Source organism: Carcharodon carcharias, chromosome 5 (genome assembly GCF_017639515.1).
Source record: "Carcharodon carcharias isolate sCarCar2 chromosome 5, sCarCar2.pri, whole genome shotgun sequence".
NCBI classification, from domain to species: domain Eukaryota; kingdom Metazoa; phylum Chordata; class Chondrichthyes; order Lamniformes; family Lamnidae; genus Carcharodon; species Carcharodon carcharias.
In genome coordinates, this window is record NC_054471.1 from 31,338,532 (window position 1) to 31,361,750 (window position 23,219).

The 23,219-nt window shown below is 42.6% G+C and overlaps 1 protein-coding gene across 1 annotated transcript in view; it reads right to left on the reverse strand.

Moving 5' to 3' along the window:
* The window catches only part of LOC121277696 (kinesin-like protein KIF6), a 109,416-nt gene that overhangs the window by 2,471 nt on the left and 83,726 nt on the right, over positions 1 to 23,219 (reverse strand). Inside the window, exon 5 of the mRNA XM_041187333.1 lies at positions 11,389 to 11,486. Coding sequence (XP_041043267.1) covers positions 11,389 to 11,486 — 98 coding nt within the window. The remainder of the gene's footprint in view (positions 1 to 11,388; positions 11,487 to 23,219) is intronic.

Consider the following 23,219-nt stretch of genomic DNA (forward strand, 5'->3'; position numbering starts at 1 on the left):
GCACATTCCAAGGTCCAGATTTATTGCTAAGGGATGCAATAAAGCTTGGGACAGCTGCCACAAAGGGGGAAACAGCACTGTCTAGGCCCGGTATACCCAGGAGCTGGAGACCATGTAAAATCCCTTGGGGTGTATGGCTGACAAGAAATGAATGCTGTAAATACACCCTGTAATTGTAAGTGCAGTAAGGCACTTCAGATTGCCACTTACTATACTGAAGAAAACTGATTAGTTTTGCACTTTATGTAACAGTTCAAATTTAATGTACCATTTCAAATTTTAAGAATAAATTATATTTTTGGGGAAAAAAATTAACCTGTTATAATGGCTTTAAGAATTCTCTTCCCTCCTCTTGTGGCTTTTCCCATGTTATATGGGGTTGTCACAATGCTGCTTGATAACCTTTGTTTGTTTGGATGTGGCAGGTGCTTTTTATAGCCAGATATCTACTCTTCCCACTTAACAAGGTTGAAGACCATCACTGACACAGACTGGCTTACCTGTACCAGTAACTGGGTTATTTCATAACCTTGAGATAGATTTGAATCTAGGGCCTTGCATCTCAAAGGCAGAAAAGCTATCCACTGAACCACTCCAGCTCCCAAGGCTTTTTCCTACTTAAATAGAGGACGTTGACACAGCTACTAAAACGTTATTTAAATGGGGACTGAATAAGCATTTGAAAAGAATACAGACAGAACAAGAAAAAGGGAGTAAAATAACTAGCTCTAGTTAGAGCTAGCACCACTGGCATAGGTGTATTTGCATTCTTCTGGGTGACAATTTAGACCATAAGACATAGGAGCAGAAATTAGGCCACTCGGCCTATCAAGTCTGCTCCGCCATTCGATCATGGCTGATAAGTTTCTCAACCCCATTCTCCCCGTAACCTTTGATCCCTTTACCAATCAAGAACCTACCTAGCTCGGTCTTAAATACACTCAATGACCTGGCCTCCACAGCCTTCTGTGGCAATGAATTCCATAGATTCACCACTCTCTGGCTAAAGAAGTTGCTCCTCATCTCTGTTCTAAAAGGTCTTCTCTTTACTCTGAGGCTGTGCCCTCGGATCCTAGTCTCTCCTATTAATGGAAATATCTTCCCCACGTCCACACTATCCAGGTCTTTCAGTATTCTGTAAGTTTCAATCAGATCTCCCCTCATCCTCCTAAACTCCATCAAGTATAGACCCAGAGTCCTCAAATTTCAATGATTCTTACAAAAAAATTTCATATCCTCAAGATAATCCAACATGTCTTAATGTCAATGAATTAACTTTGAGGTGTAATCTCTGAGGTCTGTAGGCAATCACAGAAGTAATTTGCACACAACAAGCAAATTAACTGATAAGGGAGGATTGCTAGCCAGGAAAATAAGATAACTAAAACAAAAACAGAATTACCTGGAAAAACTCAGCAGGTCTGGCAGCATCGGCGGAGAAGAAAATAAGATAACTCTCTGCTCTTCAGATAAGACCCAAGAGATCTTTCATGTCTATGTGAGCAAGCAGACAGAACCTTAGTTTAATACCATACCCAAAAGACAGAACCTCTGACAAGGCTGTCTTATGTCAGCCTAAATTTCATATTCAAAGCTATAGTGGGTTTTGGACACACGAACCTCTGACTCATTGTTGATATAGAGTCAGCAACAAAGCCAAGCTGGCAGTTATTTCATTCAACCCAGAAGTGTGGATAGTGATGACGATAACCTCTCAACAATAAAATGAAAACAGAAGTACATAGCTATTCAGTCAACATCCGTAAAGAGGTGTTACAGCATTTTGGTTCTGTATGCTTTATCAAGCTTGAAGCCTGAATGGCAGATGTGCCTGTTATACTCCTGACAGCCAGTTGTAAAGGAAGTTTACTTGGAATAGATTTATTCAGTGAAACATTAAAGGATTATATCTCCTGATTCTACATCATGCCTGTATTACAAAGTGTCACTTTATATGTGCTTAAGTAAATATCCAGTCAATGTCCTCCATTTGTATGTATTTAACTTCAATTGATATAATTAACAATGCATTTTAGATTTTTTTTATTCATTCAAGGATGTGGGCTTCCCTGGCTGGGCCAGCATTTATTGCCCATCCCTAGTTGCCCTTGAGAAGGTGGTGGTGAGTTGCCTTCTTGAACGGCTGCAGCCCATGTGGTGTAGGTACACCCACAGTGCTGTTAGGAAGAGAATTCCAGGATTTTGACCCAGCGACAGTGAAGGAATGGCAATATATTTCCAAGTCAGGATGGTGAGTGTCGTGGAGGGGAACTTGCAGGTGGTGGTGTTCCCATCTATCTGCTGTCCTTGTCCTTCTAGATGGTAGTGGATGTGGGTTTGGTAGGTGCTGTCGAAGGAGCTTTGATGAATTCCTGTGGTACATCTTGTACACACTGCTGCCTCTGTGTGTTGGTGGTGGAGGGAGTGAATGTTTGTGGATGTGCTGCCAATCAAATGGACTGCTTCATGCTGGACAGTGTCCAGCTTATTCAGTGTTGTAGGAGCTGCACCCATCCAAGCAAGTGGGGAGCATTCCATCACACTCCTGACTTGTGCCTTGTAGGTGGTGGACAAGCTTTGGGGAGTCAGGGATGAGTTACTTGTTGCATGATTCCTAGCCTCTGACCTGCTCTTGTAGTCACAGTATTTATATGGCTAGTCTTGTTCAGTTTCTGGTCAATAGTAACCCCCAGGATGTTGATAGTGATGGTAATGCCATTGAACATCAAGGGGCGATGGTTGGATTCTCTCTTGTTGGAGATTGTCATTGCCTGACACTTGTGTGGTGCGAATGTTACTTGCTACTTGTCAGCCCAAGCCTGGATATAGTTCAAATCTTGCTGCATTTGGACATGGTTTGCTTCAGTATTTGAGGAGTCACGAATGGTGCTGAACATTGTGCAATCATCAGCGAACATCCCCACTTTTGACCTTATGATGGAAGGAAGGTCATTGATGAAGCAGCTGAAGATGGTTGGGCCTAAGACCACAACCCTGAGGAACTCCTGCAGTGATGTCCTGGAGCTAAGATGACTGACCTCCAACAACAACAACCATCTTCCTTTGTGCTAGGTATAACTCCAGCCAGCAGGGAGTTTTCCCCCTGATTCCCATTGACTTCAGTTTTGCTAGGGCTCCTTGATGCCAGTAGGTCAAATGTGGCCTTGATGTCAAGGATAGTCACTCTCACCTCACCTCGGGAGTTCAGTTCTTTTGTCCATGTTTGAACCAAGGCTGTAATGAGGTTGGGAGCTGAGTGGCCCTGAATGGAACCCAAACTGGGCATCATTGAGCAGGTTATTGGTAAGCAAGTGCCACTTGATAGCACTGTTAATGACCCCTTCCATTACTTTACTGATGATCAAGAGTAGACTGATGGGGTGGTAATTGGCCAGGTTGGATTTATCTTGCTCTTTCTGTACGGGACATTCCTGGGAATTTTCCACATAGCCTGGTAGGTGCCAGTGTCGTAGCTACACTGGAACAGCTTGGCTAGGGGGCATGGCAAGTTCTGGAGCCCAAGGCTTCAGTAATATTACCGGAATATTGTCAGGGCCCATAGCCTTTGCACTAACCAGTGCCTTCAGCCATTTCTTGATATCATGTGGAGTGAATCGTATTATCGAATTGGCTGAAGACTGGCATCTGCGATGCTGGGGACCTCCGGAGGAGGCCGAGATGGATCATCCACTCGGCACTTCTGGCTGAAGATTGTTGTGAATGCTTCAGCCTCATCTTTTGCACTGCTGTGCTGTGTTCCTCCATCACTGAGCATGGGAATATTTGTGGAGCATCCTCCTTCAGTGAGTTGTTTAATTGTCCATCACCATTCATGACTGGATATGGCAGGATTGCAGAGCTTAGATCTGATCCGTTGGTTGTGGGATTGTTTAGCTCTGTTTAACAGCTGCTTATGCTGTTTGGCATGCAAGTAGTCCTGTGTTATAGCTTCACCAGGTTGACACCTCTTTTTTTGGTATGCCTGGTGCTGCTCCTGGCATGCCCTCCTGCACTCTTCATTGAACCAGTGTTGATCCCCTGGCTTGATGATAATGATAGAGTGGGTGATATGCCTGGCCATGAGGTTACAGATTGTGTTCGAGTACAATTCTGCTGCTGCTGATGGCCCACAGAACCTTATGGATGTCCAGTCTTGAGTTGCTGGATCTGTTTGAAATCTGTCCCATTTAGCATGATGGTAGTGCCACATAACATGATGGAGAGTAGACTCAATGTGAGGGCAGGACTTCATTTCCACAACGGCTGTGCGGTGGTCACTCCTACTGATACTGTCATGGACAGATGCATCTGCGGCAGACAGGTTGGTGAAGATGAGGTCAAGTATGTTTTTCCCTCTTGTTGATTCCCTCACCACCTGCCGCAGACCTAGTTTAGCAGCTTTGTCATTTAGGACTCGGCCAGCTTGGTCAGTAGCGGTGCTACCGCGCCACTCTTGGCGATGGACATTGAAGTCCCCCCACCCAGAGTACATTCTGCGCCCTTGCCACCCTCAGTGCTTCCTCCAAGTGATGTTCAACATGGCGCACTGATTCATCAGCTGAGGGAGGGCGGTACACGGTAGTCAGCAAGAGCTTTCCTAGCCCACGTTTGACCTGACGCCATGAGATTTCATGGGGTCCGGAATCAATGTTGAGGACTCCTAGAGCAATTCCCTCCCGACTGTATACCACTGTGCCACCACCTCTGCTTGGTCTGTCCTGTTGGTGGGACAGGACATTACCAGGTATGGTGATGGCGGAGTCTGGGACATTATCTGTAAGGTATGATTCCGTGAGGATGACTATGTCAGGCCGTTGCTTGACCAGTCTGTGAGACAGATCTTCCAATTTTGGCACCAGCCAAAGTTTGAAAAAAACAGAATGGAGAAGAAGGAGGGATACACCAACACATTTGCTGATCATTAATAGAAAACATCTGGATGATATAAAAGGTCATAGGTTAGTTGAGATGGAAATAAGAAAAGGGCAAAACAATGTGCAAATTCTGCAGGAAAGGAGTGAAAGTACATAGGAAAGACTATGTATAACAGAAACATGAGAACATGAGGGGGAATAAAGTTGTATCATACAACAATAATGGAGTTGTTGAATAATTGTAGCAATCAATCTCTAACAATTAGTCTACAACAAAGCCAGACATGAGGAGAGGAAAACTGTAGTGATGGATTTTTGGGAATCAAAAGTCCAAAATCACCTGTTCCTCACAAACATGCTTACACTTTCATGCCACTCCACACTCCACTTCAGGATGTCCCAAAGAACTCCTTACTCTAATGATTCTCAAATTACTCACATACTGCATCCCAAATTATTATTTCCGAGATTTCTGTGTTTTGCTAAATTAATTTAAGAAGGTGGCTCACCACTATCTTCTCAAGAGCAATTAGAGATGCTGGTCTTGCCACCGTCACCCAAATCCCGTGAAAGAATTTTTAAAAAGTTACATTTGAATTGCAGTCATGACCCATAATAACCAGAATGCTCTGAGCAAGGTCTGATAAAAAGAAATGGAAAACATAGTTTATTTTTGTGGTGCTGGCTGAGGGATGGATGTTAACTAGGCCAAGTTACTGGTCATAGACATACAGACAGATAACAGAAGGGCTACTAAACACAGCATGTTCTACTGAAGTAAGCAGATGCTTTAAAAAAAAGTGTTTTCTTATAATGTAGACCAAATGCATTCTTACACATTCTATGGCTAGTTTCAAATTTTAAATAATTACATACACAAACTAATACTGATTACTGCATTCATGAGGAAATACTTCAACCAACAACTTCAATCAAAAGCTAATTTCAAGTCCTGAAACTATTTAATCTACAAAAGTTTCATTCCTACACACTTCCTGCTCAAATATTATTTAGATTTCAAATTTAACAAACTACTTAAAGAAGCAGACAAATCATCAGAGCCCCTTTTGAAAAGGCAGTCTTGTAACGTGTGTTAATGAGTTATTCACTGAGGAGTGTCCTAATAGCTCAGTTGGTAATAGCTTGCCTTAAACGGGGCATTGGATATCAGGATCAAAGCCTGATAGTGGGTGCTGTGTTAACTGATCTCATATGGGATGGAGTCAGTAGCCTACAGTCTGTTTCATCATCTATGTGCTCAGAAGAGAAAATAAACATCTTGTTTCTGATCACTCCCGAAAGACACTTCTTAAAAAATTATGTTTGTACCATCATTCCATGAAGACAGGATCAAACTTTGCTGTGATCCATTGCATGATCAAATAACCTCACTGCCCACTATTACAGAAGGGCTACTTGGGAGATGGCAGCTTCAGTTTTGCAGGCATTACCCAGCATAAGTCAATTCCTTCAGGAAAGGAAAGGGTTATTCTTGTAGAGGTGGGAAGAGATTACTTGAAACCTCTTTTGCAGAGGTAGTTTTAAAATCACACTGCCTTTCTAAACACTTGAAGCATAGCAAAGAGGCCCAGTGATATAAAAGGGATATCATGTTCTCTTTTTAAATGGAGGGGGGGAGTGGGGGGCGGGGGGGGGGGGGGGGGGGGGTGCGGGGGCGGTGGTGGGGGCGGTGTTGTGGGGGTCCGGTGGGGGGACGGGGGAGTAGGGTAGGGGACGGGAGGAAAAAAATCACAAATCAAAAAGAGCAAATTGAATTAGAGTAATAGAGCCATCTTAAGGTGGCCCTTTATGTGTTATGTCCATTTTACTCTATTCACAGGGCAAATGGACCAGAACCTATAATACTGGGGCTCCAGTCTCTTATGTCAGCAAGCATTCCCAGTGGACTGCAGGAAGATGGAGGGAGTCCCTGCCACCTGAATCAGGTTGGAGCTTCATTTGCAAATCAAAATGTGAGCAGAGGTGTTTTACATGCAGATTCTCAATATTGGTATGTAAAAATAATGATCACTCAGGTAAGCGGCCTGTGTTGATAGGAGTCATCTAGGAATTCATCTAATGGGCACAGTAATTTAATGGCAAGTTTTTAAGATGTTTTTGGATTGAATTAGTCATTTCTTTTTTTTACATTCTGACACTTAAAACTCAATTTTGAACTCTGAGGTCACCATATAAATAAATGAGCAAGTGGCAGGAGCCCAGATTCACATACCTGCCTGCCCAAAATGAGCACCACCTCCTCTTCACGTATGCATAGGGTTTTCAGTGCTGCTGCTTCTCCCATGTCTGATTAGGTCATCTTTTTCTTTGCAAAGAAGGAGTTTGCACATAGCACCTTTCACAATCATTTTAAAGTGCTTTACAGCCAGTTATGTATTGGAGAGAGTGAAGGCAATGTTAAGGCCAATTAAGTGGCATAAACACTTTACCTCATTTGAGTACACTCATGTTATGATGATAAAATGTGTAGGAAGTGCCTTTAAAAATCTAGTTGTACTCTTGCACCAGACAATGTGAGTTGGCAGAGTGGTTTTGAGCAAAGAAATGCAGAGTATTTGCAGAGGTTGACCTGTGCAGAAATGACATTCAGATGTTGAATAAAAGAATAAAGAATCATTAGAGTAAAGAGTTCTTTGGGACATCCTGAAGTCATGAAAGGTGTTATACTACGCAAAACCTGGAAGTGTTGAGAACTGAGGAGAATAATATTAAACTTCAAAACGACACAGACAGGCTGGTGGAAAGGGCAGACCAGTGACAGGTGAAATTTAATACAGAGAAGTGTGAAGTGATTCATTTTGGTAGGAAGAATGAGGAAAGGTAAGGGCACAATTTTAAAGGGTGTAGAACAGTAGGATGTGGGCTGTCATGTAAATATAATAATTTTCATAATATTATTGTGATTTATTGTAAAAGTAAGTTAATAATGGGGTTTGGATTAGTTTCTATGTGTGGATGTGTGTGTGGGGAATTTAATTGGATTGCAGACAGCTAGTCTGGAGCTTTTGAGTTATCAAAAGGGAAATTAGGTCTGAAACGATAAATACGTAAACATGGCTGAAGTTTTAGAATGTGAGGTGTGATGAATATATGCATTTTTAGATAAACCAGAGTGGTTTGAATTTCAAAGAGATGGTAAGATATTACACCTAGCCATAAGAAGTTAAGGCTAACAGTGTGTTTATTTTTCCCAAAGGTTACTGATAATATAAGTACTATGAAAGATTTATATTATGAGAAAAGTTGCAAAGACATATTGGAACAATGGAATTTACATTAAAAATGGAAAAACATATATAAAGGAAATTAGGTTATGTGTAAGGAAGAAGACATTCTAAGATCTAACAAAAGTGTGAAAAGCCTCCAGCTTCTGTGCATTAAGTTGCTGTTTACAGGAACCAAAGCTAAGAGAATTCATTGTGAATATCACTGTTTAGGTTATTGTGTGCTTGGGTCTGGTGAAATGTATTTTGTTTTACTATTGCCTTAATGGAGGTGTAACTGGGAGCCAGATTAATTAGCGGATTTAGGAAATTATTATTGTAGTAATTTGTCGACCTATGTATGTGCTTAAAATCTTTTCTTTTATTAACAAATGTTTAATATAGTTCTGTAAAAAACCTCCAAGACTTGGTGGAATTATTACTACTGAATTCAAGGTATGCATCTCAAAATAAAAAAATATAAATTGCAAAACAGTTGTGGCAGCTGCTTTAAGTTTCCCTCTGGGATTTGAGCAGCTCAGCATTTACCTTCCGTTGTGCCATAACATGGGGGTAAATATGCATGAATCATTGAAAGAGGCAGGGCAGGTTCAGAGGGCAGTTTTTAAAGCATCGGGATCCTGGGCTTCATAAATAGGGGCACAGAGTATGAAAGCAAGGAAGTTGTGATAAACCTGTATGAAACATTTGTTCGACCTCAACTAGAGTATTTTATCCTGTTTCGGCACCACATTTTAGGAAGGATGTGAAGACATTGGAGAGGGAGCAGAAAAGATTCACGAGAATGGTTCCAGGGATGAGAAACTTGAGTTACGTAGATAGATCAGAGAAGCTGGGGCTATTCTCCTTAGAGAAGATTGAGAGGAGATTTAATAGAGGTGTTCAAAATCATTAATGGTCTGAATGGAGTAGATAGAAAGAAATTGTTCACATTGGTGGAAAGATTGAGGACAACAGAACACCAGTTTAAGGCGATTGGCCAAAAAAAGCAAAGGTGATGAGGAAAAACTTTTTAATGCAGCAAGTGGTTAGGATCTGGAATGCACTGCCTGAGGGTGTGGTGGAGGCAGATTCAATCGTGACTTTCAAAAGAGAAATGGGTCATAATCTGAAGAAGAACATAAATGAGGGACTACTTGGAAAAGGCAGGGGAGTGTGACTAGGTGAATTGCTCTTGCAGAGAGCCAGTACAGACACGACGAACTGAAAGGTCTCCTTCTGTGCTGTAACCATTCTATGATTCTATAAATGCAAGACCAACCGCATAAGTACTATGGCTAAAAGAGGTCAGAGGCTGGGTATTCTGCAGTGAGTGACTTATCTCCTAACTTCCCAAAACCTTTCTAGCACCTATAAGGCACAAATCAGAAGTGTAATGGAGTATTCTCCACTTTCCCTGATGAGTGCAGGTCTAATAACACTCCAGGAACTCAACACTATCCAGGATATATCAACCTGTTTGATCAGCATCCCATTCATTAGAGATGGGCAATAAATAATGACCACATCCCAAAAATAAAGACATTTCAAAAATTAGGTAAAGGCTGTCAAATTGATAGAGGAAGTACATTGGCAAGAATGCCTAGTCATATCTTAGCTATGTTTGTGAAGGCATAGAATCAATTCCTACTCTTAGGGTAGTATGGGATCAGCAATGCATACATCACATGAACAAATGTAGAAAAGGTTCTTGCAATGGTGTAGGTAACACTGAACCTGTACGATCCTTTTATGGGCATTTCTGTCCTCATTGACGTCCTAAAAAGGCTTCCAGGAATGTATCCAAGTACCTGGTAGCCTTCTTGTTGCTAAAAACTGATGAAGCCCTGTTACTAGCTGCAATCTTTTAATGTCTATAGCAGATGGTGGCATAATGGTATTGTTATTAGACTAATACTCTGGGGACCTGGGTTCAAACCCCACCACAGCCAATAATGAAATTTGAATTCTATAAAAATATGTAATTAAAAAATGATGGCCACTCAAAATAGAGAATAGGAGTAGGCCATTTGGCCCTTCAAGCCTGCTCTGCCAGTCATCATGATCATGACTGAACATCCAACTCAATAGCATGCTCCTGCTTTCTCCCCATACCCATTGATCCCTTTTGCCCCAAGAGCTATATCTAACTCCTTGTTTTGGCCTCAACTACTTTCTGTAGTAGCAAATTTCACAGGCTCACCACTCTCTGTGTGAAGAAATTTCTCCTCATTTCAGTCCTACATGGTCTACCCCGTATCCTCAGACTGTGACCCCTGGTTCTGGACTCCACCACCATTGGGAACATTCTTCCTGCATCTACCCTGTCTAGTCCTGTTAGAATTTTATAGGTTTCTATGAGATCCCCCCTCATTCTTCTAAACTCCAGCAAATATAATCCTAAACAATCTCTCCTCATATGTCAGTCCCGCCATCCCAGGAATCAGTCTGGTAAACCTTCGCTGCACTCCCTCAATAGCAAGAACATCCTTCCTCAGATAAGGAGACCAAAACTGCACACAATATTCCAGGTGTGGTCTCACCAAGGCCCTGTATAAATGCAGCAAGACATCCCTGCTCCTGAACTCAAATCCTCTCGCTATGAAGGCCAACATACCATTTGCACATCTCATGAACAAATGAAAAATAAATTGCATTGTTGCCCCTCTTGTGGAGGTTAAACCTTTTAGAAGCGGTATTACAACCAAGCACTCCTGCAAGGCAAGTGACAGTCCTGGGAATGTCATTCTAACTGGGTTAGCAATATATTGACACTGGCAGGCAATGTTCCTGATTGACTGTTAATCTGCCAAGTGGGAGGAAATCCAGACCAGAGACAATATTCTTTCTAATTTTTTTTTGTTGTGCACAGCCTGTTTATTAAACTGTGCAGTCTCTTTAAGTTTGCTGCATGGCTGCACCGGCGCATATCTTAAAGGGAATGTTGGTTGTGTGCAGCTGATTTGTTGTATTATGTGGTATGTTCCAGATTGCTGCATGGCCATGCACCTCTGCAATTTAGAGCAGCCACTGGGATTGTCAACCCTTTAATCTAGTTCCAGAATTGAAAAGCTAGAGTTTAACCCATGACACCCACCCAACTCCCCAGCAGTTAGTTTGTAAAATTTTCAAAACCCAATTGATTAGTATTTTGTCTACCCCTTTGAATTTACCAATCAAATCAAACCATTTATAAGTATTACACATATAAATAGGATATTGTGAGGGAAAGAATCATTTAAAACCAGTATATCCTAGAAATACACAAGGCATAGGCTGTTATCTCTCACCTACTGCTGTGGAGGCTCCTCTGGGAAGCTGTTGGAGTCACAGAAGGGGTCTTACAGGTACTCTGACAGATGGTCTTAGACAGCTGTTCCTGTTGGACCTAAAGTAACAGAGTAAATGCAAAATGGTAAAGCATGCATGTGACTTTTTCTTTAAAAAATAAGCTCCACCACCTCAGGTTGCAAAGCTATGATTAAAAAACACAAATGTTCCTAACAGATGTGCTTGGTGCCAGGTTGGAACTGCAGCTCTTAAGTTTCAGTCTTCCAATTAACATACGCAGGTGTTAGACATGTTCCAATATACATGCATTTTAGTCTTTTGAGAGTCCTTCTGGAAGAATTTAACCTCAAACTACCACTGTACAAGCTACTGTCGATGAAGAAATTATACAGTGTCACAGCTCTGCTAATCAATGTGGGTAGGTAGAGCAGAGCACAGATGAAAATATTGCTTGGACATTACGTTACAGTGGACAAATGTGACAGGAAGAATTACCTCTGTCACCAGGGCTGATGCTGGATGAGGATCAAATCAGTAATGCACCAATGTGTCTCATTTTAAACTGTAACTTCCAGTTAGACGAGGGTATGTTTTACCAAAAATAAAACCTTAGCACTCTTTTAAACCTTTGCACACGTTTCTCCCTTTGCAATTTGTAATAGTCAGTTAGGCATGGTCTTTGTGATGGATGGACAAGGGCCAAAATAAAATCTTTGCTGAAGTTTCAGCTTCAAAGTTTTATTGAACTTTATTGAAAACACAGTTTAAACTCCTCAGAGGGAGTTCATTTCTCACAGGATTCAAAGTTATACTGAACCGACTTTAGTAAATCACAAAATAATCTGCTCTCACACACAAATTTTTGGTTTCTCAGAAATGTCCACCACTGCCCTGAATACATAATAGAGGGAGTATATTTTGACCTTGAGCTTAAAGCAGGATTGCAGCTTATGGAATTGCTACTATACAGAGAGATATATGTATACTTACAAATAGTCAACTCTGAGAGATGTATATTTGCAATAGCATTATAAATGGAGGAATTTTAACTGCACAAATATACTGGAATGAGGAAATATTTCTGATTAGCAAGAGAAGTTCTACTTTGAGTGTTTTAAGGACTCTTTTTCTCCGTCAGTATGTTGCAATACAGAGAGGAAGCGCTGCTTGATCTGATTCTGGGTAGAGGCAGTGCTGATTGGTGACCTAAAGGTAGGGGAACATTTGGCAAACAGTGGAGGAGAAATTCATCGTACAGCCTTCCAATTTTGCACTTGAGTTGGAGTCATTCAATGTTCAGCTGTTGCCATATTGAGATAGGCCTACAAATGGGTGAACAGCCAGATCACCTGAAGAAGGCAGCTTTACCATGCAAATTGGGGCCCTGTGCCGCATGTAGGACCCTGATGCAAAATTCAGGTGCAGGTTGGTGGACAATAAAAAAACTACTGTTAGGGGGCTTATAAACTTCTCCCATAAGTGATCTCTTGCCTTTCCTATTTCTTATCTCTACCCAAACTGATTCTACACCTTGCCCTTTTGAGCTAAGGTCATCTCTCACTAATGTATTAATGACATATTTAATTAACAAAGCTACCCCACCATCTTTTCCTAGCTTCCTATCTTTTCAAAACATCAAATACCCTTCAATATTCAGGTCCCAGCCTTGGTCGCCCTGCAACCATGTCTCTGTGATGGCTATCAGGTCACACATATTTATTTCTATCTATACTAACAATTCATCCATTTTGATATGAGTACTGTGCACATTCAGATACAGAGCCTTTAACTCCAGCCAGGACTTTCCGGCCCATCCCACCTGGTGGGATATTACAGTCCCACTGAATTTAATGGAGATTTAAGTGGCTCATCGGGGGGAGACACGCCAAGGCAAGGCTGTAAAATCCTGACCTTTGTCTTTTTACCATTTTTTCAATCTCTGGCTTTTTCTGCTAGTGCATTCTTGCCACACTCTGGTTATCTTTACCCAAATTGTTACCCTGCCCTTAAAGCTCATTGTTACCCTTTGATTTACTACATCTCCTCGCACACAATCCCTTTCCCCCACTATTTAGTTTAAAGTCCTGTCTATCACCCTAGTGATCCAATTCGCCAGAACACTGGTCCCAGCATGGTTCAGATGAAGCCTGTCCTAACAGTACAGCTCCCACTTTCTCCAGTACTGGTGCCAGTGCCCCATGAACAGAGATGCATTTTTTCTACACCACCTTTGTGCCATGCAGTCATCTCTCTAATCTTATTTGCCCTATGCCAATTTGCTTGTGGCTCAGGTAATGATCCAGAGATTATTACTTTTGTGGATCTGCTTTTTAATTTAGCCTCCAGCTGCTCATAATCCCAAAGCGGAGCCTGTTTCCTAGTCCTACACATCATTGGTTCAATGTGGACAACAAAAACTGGATCCTCCTCCTCCCACTGCAAGCTCCTCTCCAGATTTGAGTAGATGTCCCAAACCCTGGCACCAGGCAGACAACACAGCTGTCTGGACTCATGCTCTTGCCTACAGAGAACCTTGTCTATCCCCCTCTCTGTACTGTCCCCTACTCCTGCTACATTCTCATTAACTCCCCCACTTGAATGGCTTCCTGTACCATGGTGCCATAGTCAGTTCACTCATCCACCTGTAGCCCTTACAAGCTGCAAGATCCTCTAGTCTGTTGGACAATTGCAAGGGCTGAGGCTCTTATACTTTCTCGATCCCCTTACCTATCTCATTAACAGTAATACCCTCTTCTCCCTGATCACTGACCAAATCAGAAGATCATAACCTAAGGGCTGTGACCACCTCCTGGAACAAAGTAGACAGATAGCTTTCCCTTACCTTGATGCATCACAGTGTCTGCAGCTCAGCCTCCAGCTCAATGACTCTGAGCCGAAGCTCCTCAAACCACTGAAACTTACTACAGATGTGTTTGCCCTGGATCACATAGTGTTCAGGAACTTCCAAACTCTGCAGTCAAAACACATCACTTGCCCTGCCATTTTTGTTATGTGTTAATTACTTAGTGTTTTCTTAATTGATGAATTAATTACTTTATAATTAATAACCCTTAATACTCCCAATGACTTTTACTACTGCTAGTAAGCCTTACTACAAGTAACCTTACAATTACTAATAAGTTACACAAGCCTTGAAAGATAAATAAACCAAATACTCACTAACCAATCACTTAGCTGTTTCCCTTCTCCCTCACCAAATTCCCTCACTCACCAAATTCCCAAGTTCACACTCTGTGACTAACTGCATTAAATGATGAGCTGCTGTCTTTGCGTGCTTTGTGTGCTTAGCAAGCCCACCTATATTCATAATGTTTGAAATTCAACAAGGATGAGTCAGCACTGCTGGCTAGAAAAACTAGTTCAAACTAGTTACCCAACTAACTAACTGTAGCTACGTCTCCTGTAGGGAGCTTGTTTTTCCCTGACTAAGGCTGGACGAAACTTAACTTTAACAGTAAATTGTAGTTAAATTCTAAATGCAAACTAGACTTTAGAAAAAGATTACGCCTTAAATTTAACCCTTAAAATTCTCTCCCTCACTAAATTCCCAAGTTCACATTCTGACTAGCTACACTCGGTGATGAGCTGCTGTCTCAGTTCAGGGGAGATTACTAAAATTTCTTTACACAAAGGGTCATTACAACTTCAAATTATCTGTCACAGACCATTGTTGGAGCAGAGTCCGTAGGTTATTTCAAAAAGTTGCAGGGAAAAGAGAAATATTAAAGGGTATGGGGAGCGGACAGGAGAATGGAATCTGATTCGGTGGCTTAGCTGAAGAAAAACACCATAGAATCATAAGGCAGAATTTTTCTGTCGGCATGCGGGGGGGGGGGGGGGGGGGGCGGGACCCGCACACCAACGTAAAATGACGCAGGGTGATGTCAGGTGGAACCCCCGACATCACCCGCATCATTTACATTTTCAGGTCAATGGCCTGTCAATATCCTATTAAGGCCTTTAAGAAACAAATTCAGCTTATTATCGGACCTGCCCATCCAACCTTAAGGTTGGTGGGCAGGCCGGGAGCCCAGGCGTGCTTGTGAAAAAACATGAAACCTCATCCACTGCCGGGATGAGGCTTCATGAGGGTTTTTAAATTTTAATGAAAGGTTGCAATAAAATTTATGGTCATGTTCCAACTCATGCAACAGTGTGACATGAAGGTACATGGCAGGGAAAATTTTTGAACTCCTTTATTAAAAGTTTCAAAATGGAGCCAACCTCCCTGAAGCTGCACTTAGACTCAGGGAGATCTGTCGCTCTTTCGTGCGCATGCGCGGAAGTGTGCACTCCCGGCTGAGGGAATTCCCTACCCCGCCTAATTGGCCCACCCATGTGAAATGGTGGTGCGGCCGCTGATTGAGAGCCCGTCCACTTGCGCTCTTCCCTCTGGGGGTGGGGGGGAAATGTTTCCCATAGAGTGGTTACAGATGAAGGCCATTTGGTCTATCAAATTTGTGCCAGCTCTCTACAAGACCAATGTAGCTAGTCCCACTCCCCCACTCCTTTCCTGTAGCCCTACAATTCTTTTTCTACAAGTGCTTATCCAATTTGCTTTTTAAAGTCTCGATTGAACATGCCTCTACCACACTCTCAGGCAGTGCATTCCAGATACTAACCAACTGCTGCATAAAAACATTTTACCTCATGTTACCTTTGGGGCTTTTGCCAATCTGTTTAAATCTGTGTCCACTGGTTTTTGACTCTTTCACCAATGGGAATAGTTTCTCTCTATCCACTCTGTCTAGACCCCTCATGATTTTGAACATCTCGATCCAATCTCCTCTCAACCTTCTCTTCTCTAAGGAGAACAAATCCCAGCTTCTCCAATCTGTCTTATCCAATTGAATTCCCTGGAACCATTCCCTAAATCTTTTCTGCCGCTCTCTAAAACCTTCACATCTATCCTGAATTGGTCAAACCAATGTTTTATAAAGGTTCATCATAACTACCTTGCTTTTGTATTATATGCCTCTGTTGATAAAGCACAGGATTGCAAATGGCTTCTCAATCACTTTTTCAATCTGCTCTGTCACCTTCAACAAATTGTGAACATATACTTCCAGGTATCCATATCCCACACCCGCTTTAGAATTGTGCCCTTTAGTTTATATTGCTTCTCCTTATTTTTCCTATCAAAATGTATCATTAAACACTTCTCTGCAATAAATTTAATTTGCCATGTGTCCAGGTCACTTGCCACCATGGAGATGAGCAGCCCTATCCTGCACCTAGTGGAGAATTTTAGAAAGCAAAAGGCTGACTATTCATGTAACAGTCTGGCAGGGGGTGACAGTAGTAATAACAGGGAGATTAATAGATCCGTGCAAACGAATCAAGAAGAATATATCAGATCAGTTTTTGCCTTTCAATACTTCTCTTCAAACTGGAATTGTCAACCATTTTATGCTGCAACCGAAAGGAATGGATGAATATGGTATAAGCTTGTAATACCAAAAATAAAGTACTGATAATGAAAAAAAAATCCACCAGCTTGTCTATGTCCTCTTGAAGTCTATCATTATCCTCCTCATAATTCGCAACACTTCCCAAACTTATGTCATCACATATATCAAAAAAACTGGTCCCTGTACTGATCCCTGGGCAACCCCACTATATACCTTCCTCCTGTCCAAAAAACAACCGTCCACCACTACTCTCTACTTCCTGTCACTGAGCCAATTTCGTACCCATGCTGCTTCTGCCCCTTTTATTCTTTGGACTTCAACATTGCTGATCCATCTTGGCCTCCTCCTGAGGGCCCCAGCATCACAGAAGCCAATCTTCAGCCAATTTGATTCACTCCACGTGATATCAAGAAACAGCTGAAGGCACTGGATAACACAAACGCTATGGGCCCTGACAACATCCCAGCAATTCTGCTGAAGACTATTCTGTGCTCCTGATTTAGGTGCACCCCTAGCTAAGCTGTTCCAGTACAGCTACAACATGGCATCTACCCGACAATGTGGACATTGCCTTAGAACATCCTATGCACAAAAAAGCAGGACAGATCGAACCTGGCCAATTACCGCTGAATCTGTCTCATATCCAGCCTCTCAAAAGTGAAGGAAGGTGCCATTGACAGTGCTATCAAGCAAGCACAAACCAGCAATAACTTGCTCACTGATGCTCAGTTTGGATTCCACCAGGGCCAGTCAGCCAGACCTCATTATAGCCTTGGTCCAAACATGGACAAAGGAGCTGAACTGACCAGGTGAGGTGAGAGTGGCTGCCCCTGACATCAAGTCAGCATTTGATCAAATGTGGCAACAAGGGGCCCTGGCAAAATTGAAGTCAATGGAAACTTGGGGAAATCTCCCTACTGGTTGGAGTCACACCCTTTGACTCCAGTTTTGTATGGCTCCTTGATGCCATACTCATTCAAAAACTGCCTTGATGTCACCTCATCTCTTGAGTTCAGCTCCTTTGCTCATGTTTGGACCAAGGCTATAATGAGGTCAAGAGCTGACTGGCTCTGGCGGAATCCAAACTGAGCATCAGTGAGCAGGTTATTGCTGTTTCAGTGCTGCTTGATAGCACTGTCAATGACACCGTCCATCACTCTGCTGATGATCGAGAGTAGACTGATGGGGTGGTAATTGGCTGGGTCAGATTTTCCCTGCTTTTTATGGACAGAACAAGCCTTCTCAATTTTCCACATTGCCAAAAAGATACCAGTGTTGTCACTGTTCTGGAACAGCTTGGCTAGGGGGCGCAGCTAGTTCTGGAGCACAAGTCTTCAGTGCTCTTGCTGGAATGCTGTTTGGGCCCATAGCATTTTCAGTATCCAATGCCCTCAGCAGTTTCTTAATATTACATGGAATGAATCAGATTGGCTGAAGATTGGCATGTGTGATGCTGGGGACCTCAGGAGGAGGCTTAGACTGATCATCCACTCTGCACTTCTGGCTAAAGATGGTTCCAAGTGCTTCAGCCTTGTCTTTTGCACCAATGGGGATATTTGTGGAAACTGTAATGGGAAGGTGATAAGGTTGCTGTTGAAGCGGGGTGGCACTAAGTTGACTGCATCCAAACCTGCACAAGCTATTGGCCAGATCTAAGCCTCTGGAAGTGCAGTGCTGAAGCCAACTGACTGGAGGTACTTAAAACTAGCCCAGGAAAACTTACAGTCCAAATCTCCATCTTTACCGGAAAGCACATGAATTCCATCAACACATTACACTATTGATAAAATCAAAATCAGAAGCTTGCCATTTGAGAAAAGTCTCAGGGACAACCCTACATCCTACACCATAGGCAGAATATTAAGCTTGGCGGGCAGGCGTGCGCCCGATCTGACTGAGTGTAAAATGATATGCGATGACATCAGGCGAGCATCCCGAAGTCATTGCGTCGTCCTGTGATGTTTCGTTTGGCGGGTGCACACTGGAGTCGGTGCACCTGTCGACAAGTAAAAGGCCTGTTAAAGCCATTGAAAAGGTAATTAAATTCAAATTTACGCTGCCTGTCCAACCTAACGGTTGGCAGGCAGACGGAAAGGCCAAGCGGTTTTAGTACTTTTTAATAAACCTCATCCACGGTAAAAATCAAATAAAAATTTTACACTTGAACTAAAAACATGTCCCTGCTCATGTGACAGAGTCACATGAGGAGACGTGTTTTATGACATTTTTATTTTCTTTATTATTTTTTCAAACAGCGCTTCATCTCCCTGAGGCAGCTCTGTCCCTCAGGGAGATTATGAAGCGCTCACTTGCACGCATGTGCCAAGTTCGCGTTCGGCCTGCTCGCCCTCCTCCTTCTGCCTGCACAGGCAGCGCTGCCGCTCGCGTTCCGTGGTGGGCGGGCCTTAATTGGCCCGCCAGCATGAAACTGTGGTGCGGCGCCGATGGCGAGCGGCGGTCGACTTCCCAACAGCCCCCGCCGAGCCCGCATGCCAAGGGCAAAATTCTGTGTCGCACAACACATTCTGTGTATTGATACACATCATTTGGCACAGATATGAATCTATTTTTAAGATTCTGACACTGGGAAATACAACATATTAAAATTGCTCAGATCATGCAAAAATGTGATTTCTGTTGAGATTGACTGTTATTGGGGTTTGTTGAGCAGCAGCTTTTGTATAGACTAATGAAATGTTCTTTATCTGACCAGGCCATGCTGCAAAATTTAATATACATTAATCTGTTCGTAATTGTGCAGAAACCAGCTTCTATGTTTAATTACAGGGCACTAAAAAACACATGGCAGCATTTATCTTGAAATGTACCAAAAAGAATTGACTGCAAGGAACATTGCCAACAGAATATTTTAAAAGTCTTCATCGTCCCGGTAGTCATTTTGGGCAGAGCTATTATGTCTGGAACTCTGGGGTTTTGCAGGGTTTACTGCATCTTTGTCCAGAAGCTGTAAAGCCACACAGTATAATAATTAGGTCTGTACCTATATCAGCAGGGTGGCTGATGTTGGACCAACACATAATTAATTCATGTTCTGCATGGTACTGTGCTTCCCCTGCTTTTCATTTCTTGTTGGAGCCCGACCTGAGCTGCTTCCTTACACCAGTTGTTCTGTCCAGCAGACTGAAAGTACTGGTACTGTGGTATTCAATCGTTTAATTGTTCGGTGTTTGTCTGCTGACTGCTCACTTTTTGTGTTAGTCAAGTCTGTGTGTGGTTACAAAGTGACCAATGAAACTAAACTGAGAGAAAAAGCTGGAAGCATGAGACAGCAGACACTTTAAAAGCATTTGTAAATAAGTCCTGTGAAGACATAGAAACTGGTGTGTCACCTTAGCATATCTCTCAGTCATAAAACAATTAGTGACAAGATGGAGAATAGTTTAAATTTACCAGCTCCAGCACCATTCCTTTCTTCACAGGAGATCCACCTATGCCATGTGGTCGATGGATTTCAGGGTTCAAGGCTTACTTGCTCACTACAGGGACGGAAAGTCTGGATGTAGCAGCAACTTGCAAGAAGATGATACTTGTACATTGCCTCAGAGCAGAAGGCCAACGAATAATTGAGAAGATCACCGAAGGCACATCGATGTTTGATACGCCGGTGAGTGCTCTCCAAAAGTACTTCGGGTCAAACAAAATTGTGGTGATTGAATGATACACATTCTGGCAGAGATGCCAGAGAGCCCATCATGATCTGATACCCTTAAAAATATGCCCAAATTGTGGAGGCACCCATCAGTTCTCAACATCATGCCCATCTTGAGGGAATAAGTGTAACACCTGCTCAAATTGGGACCACTTCACAAAGGCGTGACACACACCCATAAATGCTAGGCACTCCCTGTGCGGGCAAGAGGAGTGGGGAGAGTTGGGGCCTGCGCTCTTTAGCGCAAAAGAGCGCAGAAATCTCCCTGAGGCACGGAGCTGCCTCAGGGAGATTATTTTCATTATTAAAACTTAAAAAAAATGGAAAAAATTATTCAGACATGTTCCCTCATGTGACAGTGTCACATGAGCTGGGACATGTCAATGAATTTTAATTAAAAATTTTATTGGATTTATAAACACTTCATGAAACCTCATCCCGCCTGTGGATGAGGTTTCATGATAAATGCAAAGGCCGCCTGGGCTCTTCACCTGCCTGCCAACCTTAAGTTTGGATGGGCGGCTTCATTAATTCTTTTAATTGGTTGTTAAATGGCCTTAATAGGCCTTTGACAGTCGGCAGGCGCCCAGCCGATTCCGGTGTGCGCCCACCAAATTGAAGATCGTAATGATGCGCAGTGACGTCGGGACACATGCCCAATGTCACTGTGCATCATTTCACGTGTCGGTGAGCGTCGCCTGTCCCTGCAAGCCGACCAGAAGATTCAGGCCCAAGTCATTTTAAGCAATGCTCAGTCAAAATTTTGGGTATCCCAGTGTTTCTCCTCATCGATGTGGATGCAAAGTATCTATATTAAGCAACAAACTCTCCCCTCATTACTTTCACAACTTTCACTCCTGCGACAGGCATTCTCTAAACTTACTCGATTATTCCAGTTTTGGGAATGACCACAGTGCCAGTGCGCTACAAAAACATCACTCTAGACAGCTTCATGTTCTACGTAGCCCAAGGGAGAAACCATATGGGAATAAACCTTTTCAATAACCTTGGCTTTAAACTTGAAGATCCCTCTGGAGCACACATTAATGTAATCAATGATACAGAGTATACACAACAGTATTTTTCGTTATTTACCAGGTTTGGAGAGATTAAGATTAAGATCATGTTTCTTGTGTGGACACACTAATTCTGTCAGTTTTGCAAAATTTGAGACAGTTGACATTTATAGTCTGCGTTGAAGTGTTACAGGAGCTGAAATGGCTTGAAGCATATGGCATCGTTGAGCATATTGACTCATCGATGTGGATATCGAACCTAGTCAGTGCACGATGTAAAAAGGGCAAACTTAAACTATGTGTGACCTTAAATTGGTCAACAAAGAATCGTTCTAGACAGGTATCCGCTTCTTAAGACCCAAGAACTACCAGCATCATTTCATGACTCTACAGTTTTCACAAAGCTCAACATGCGACTGAGTTTAATTCAGATACCAATAGCGGAGCAAAGCTGATAACTCACAGCTTTTGTTACTCATGAAGGTGATTTTCAGTACTGCAGAATGCCCAGTGGACTACATTCAGTACCTAACGCATTCCAGAATTTCAATTTTTCTATCTTGACAGATGTTGAGGGGATGCTTACATCCAACCTACTGGACAATGTTGTTGTCTGTGGAAGGGACAAAGCCAAACATAATCAACAGTACTCAGTCAACTTGCACAACACAACTTGACGCTCAGTAAGGACAAATGCACATTCACAGCACCCGAGATTGATTTTCTAGGAAACAGAGTGACAGCAGTTGGCGTAAAGCCCACACACAACAAAGTGAAGCCATTCATGTGCTCCCGACCCATCTAACATGTAAGAGTGGCAAGTACCAACTTTTATCATAAATTTGTTCCTAAGCAGGCAGAGATCATAGAGCCTCTTTGAAAGCTACTGTGCAAGGATGCAGAAAATAAGCCAGTGCCTAAAAAAGAGTGACCTTGCAACATACAGGGAAAATGGCACAAAAACCCAGAGTGCCACTACAAACAAGAGTCCCAGGCAGGGGACAGAGAGAGGGAATAGGGAGAGGTCCCAAAAGAAGAGTCCCACACAGGGGACAAGGACAAGAAGAGGTCCCAGATAAGTTAAAAAGAGAGGAGCAGAGAAAGAAGCTCCAAGCAGCCAAAGGGCTGTGAGTGGCAGACTTTAAGTAGTTAGGGCTTAGGAAAAGCTCTGGCAATTAAGGAGGGCTCTGGAGAAGCTGTGAAGATCTAAGAAGGGAGCAGAAGGTGGTGACTCCGTGCTGCAGTCCTTTGGGACAAAGGTAACCCTTTGGAGCAGTAGTGTTCTGCTCGGCGTGGCTGAAGAGCTGAAGTTGTGCTTGTGAGTTGGTGTTTGAGTGTAGTTCTGAAACCTTGTTGTTGAGGCCATCTGAGTTAGTCTGAGAATTGCAAGGCGAGATCTTTGAAGGTGAAGATTAGAATCCTTCATGACAGAAACGGAGTTTTAGAGAGGTTAGTTGACTCACAGTGTTTACTGATGTTTGGATCGCTTGTTGAGAAATCTGTGAACTCTGTCTTGGTCTCATCTGCCATTTATTGTGCAATGTGTTGTGTTCAACCACAGGTTGCCCGATAATTCACATGTACTTCTTATATTATATGACAGATATCATAAATGGTTTTATCTTTCTGACCTTATCACAGAATGACACAGCGCAGAAGAGGCCCTTTGGCCCATAGAGTCTATACCAACATGTGAGAAACACCTGACCTAC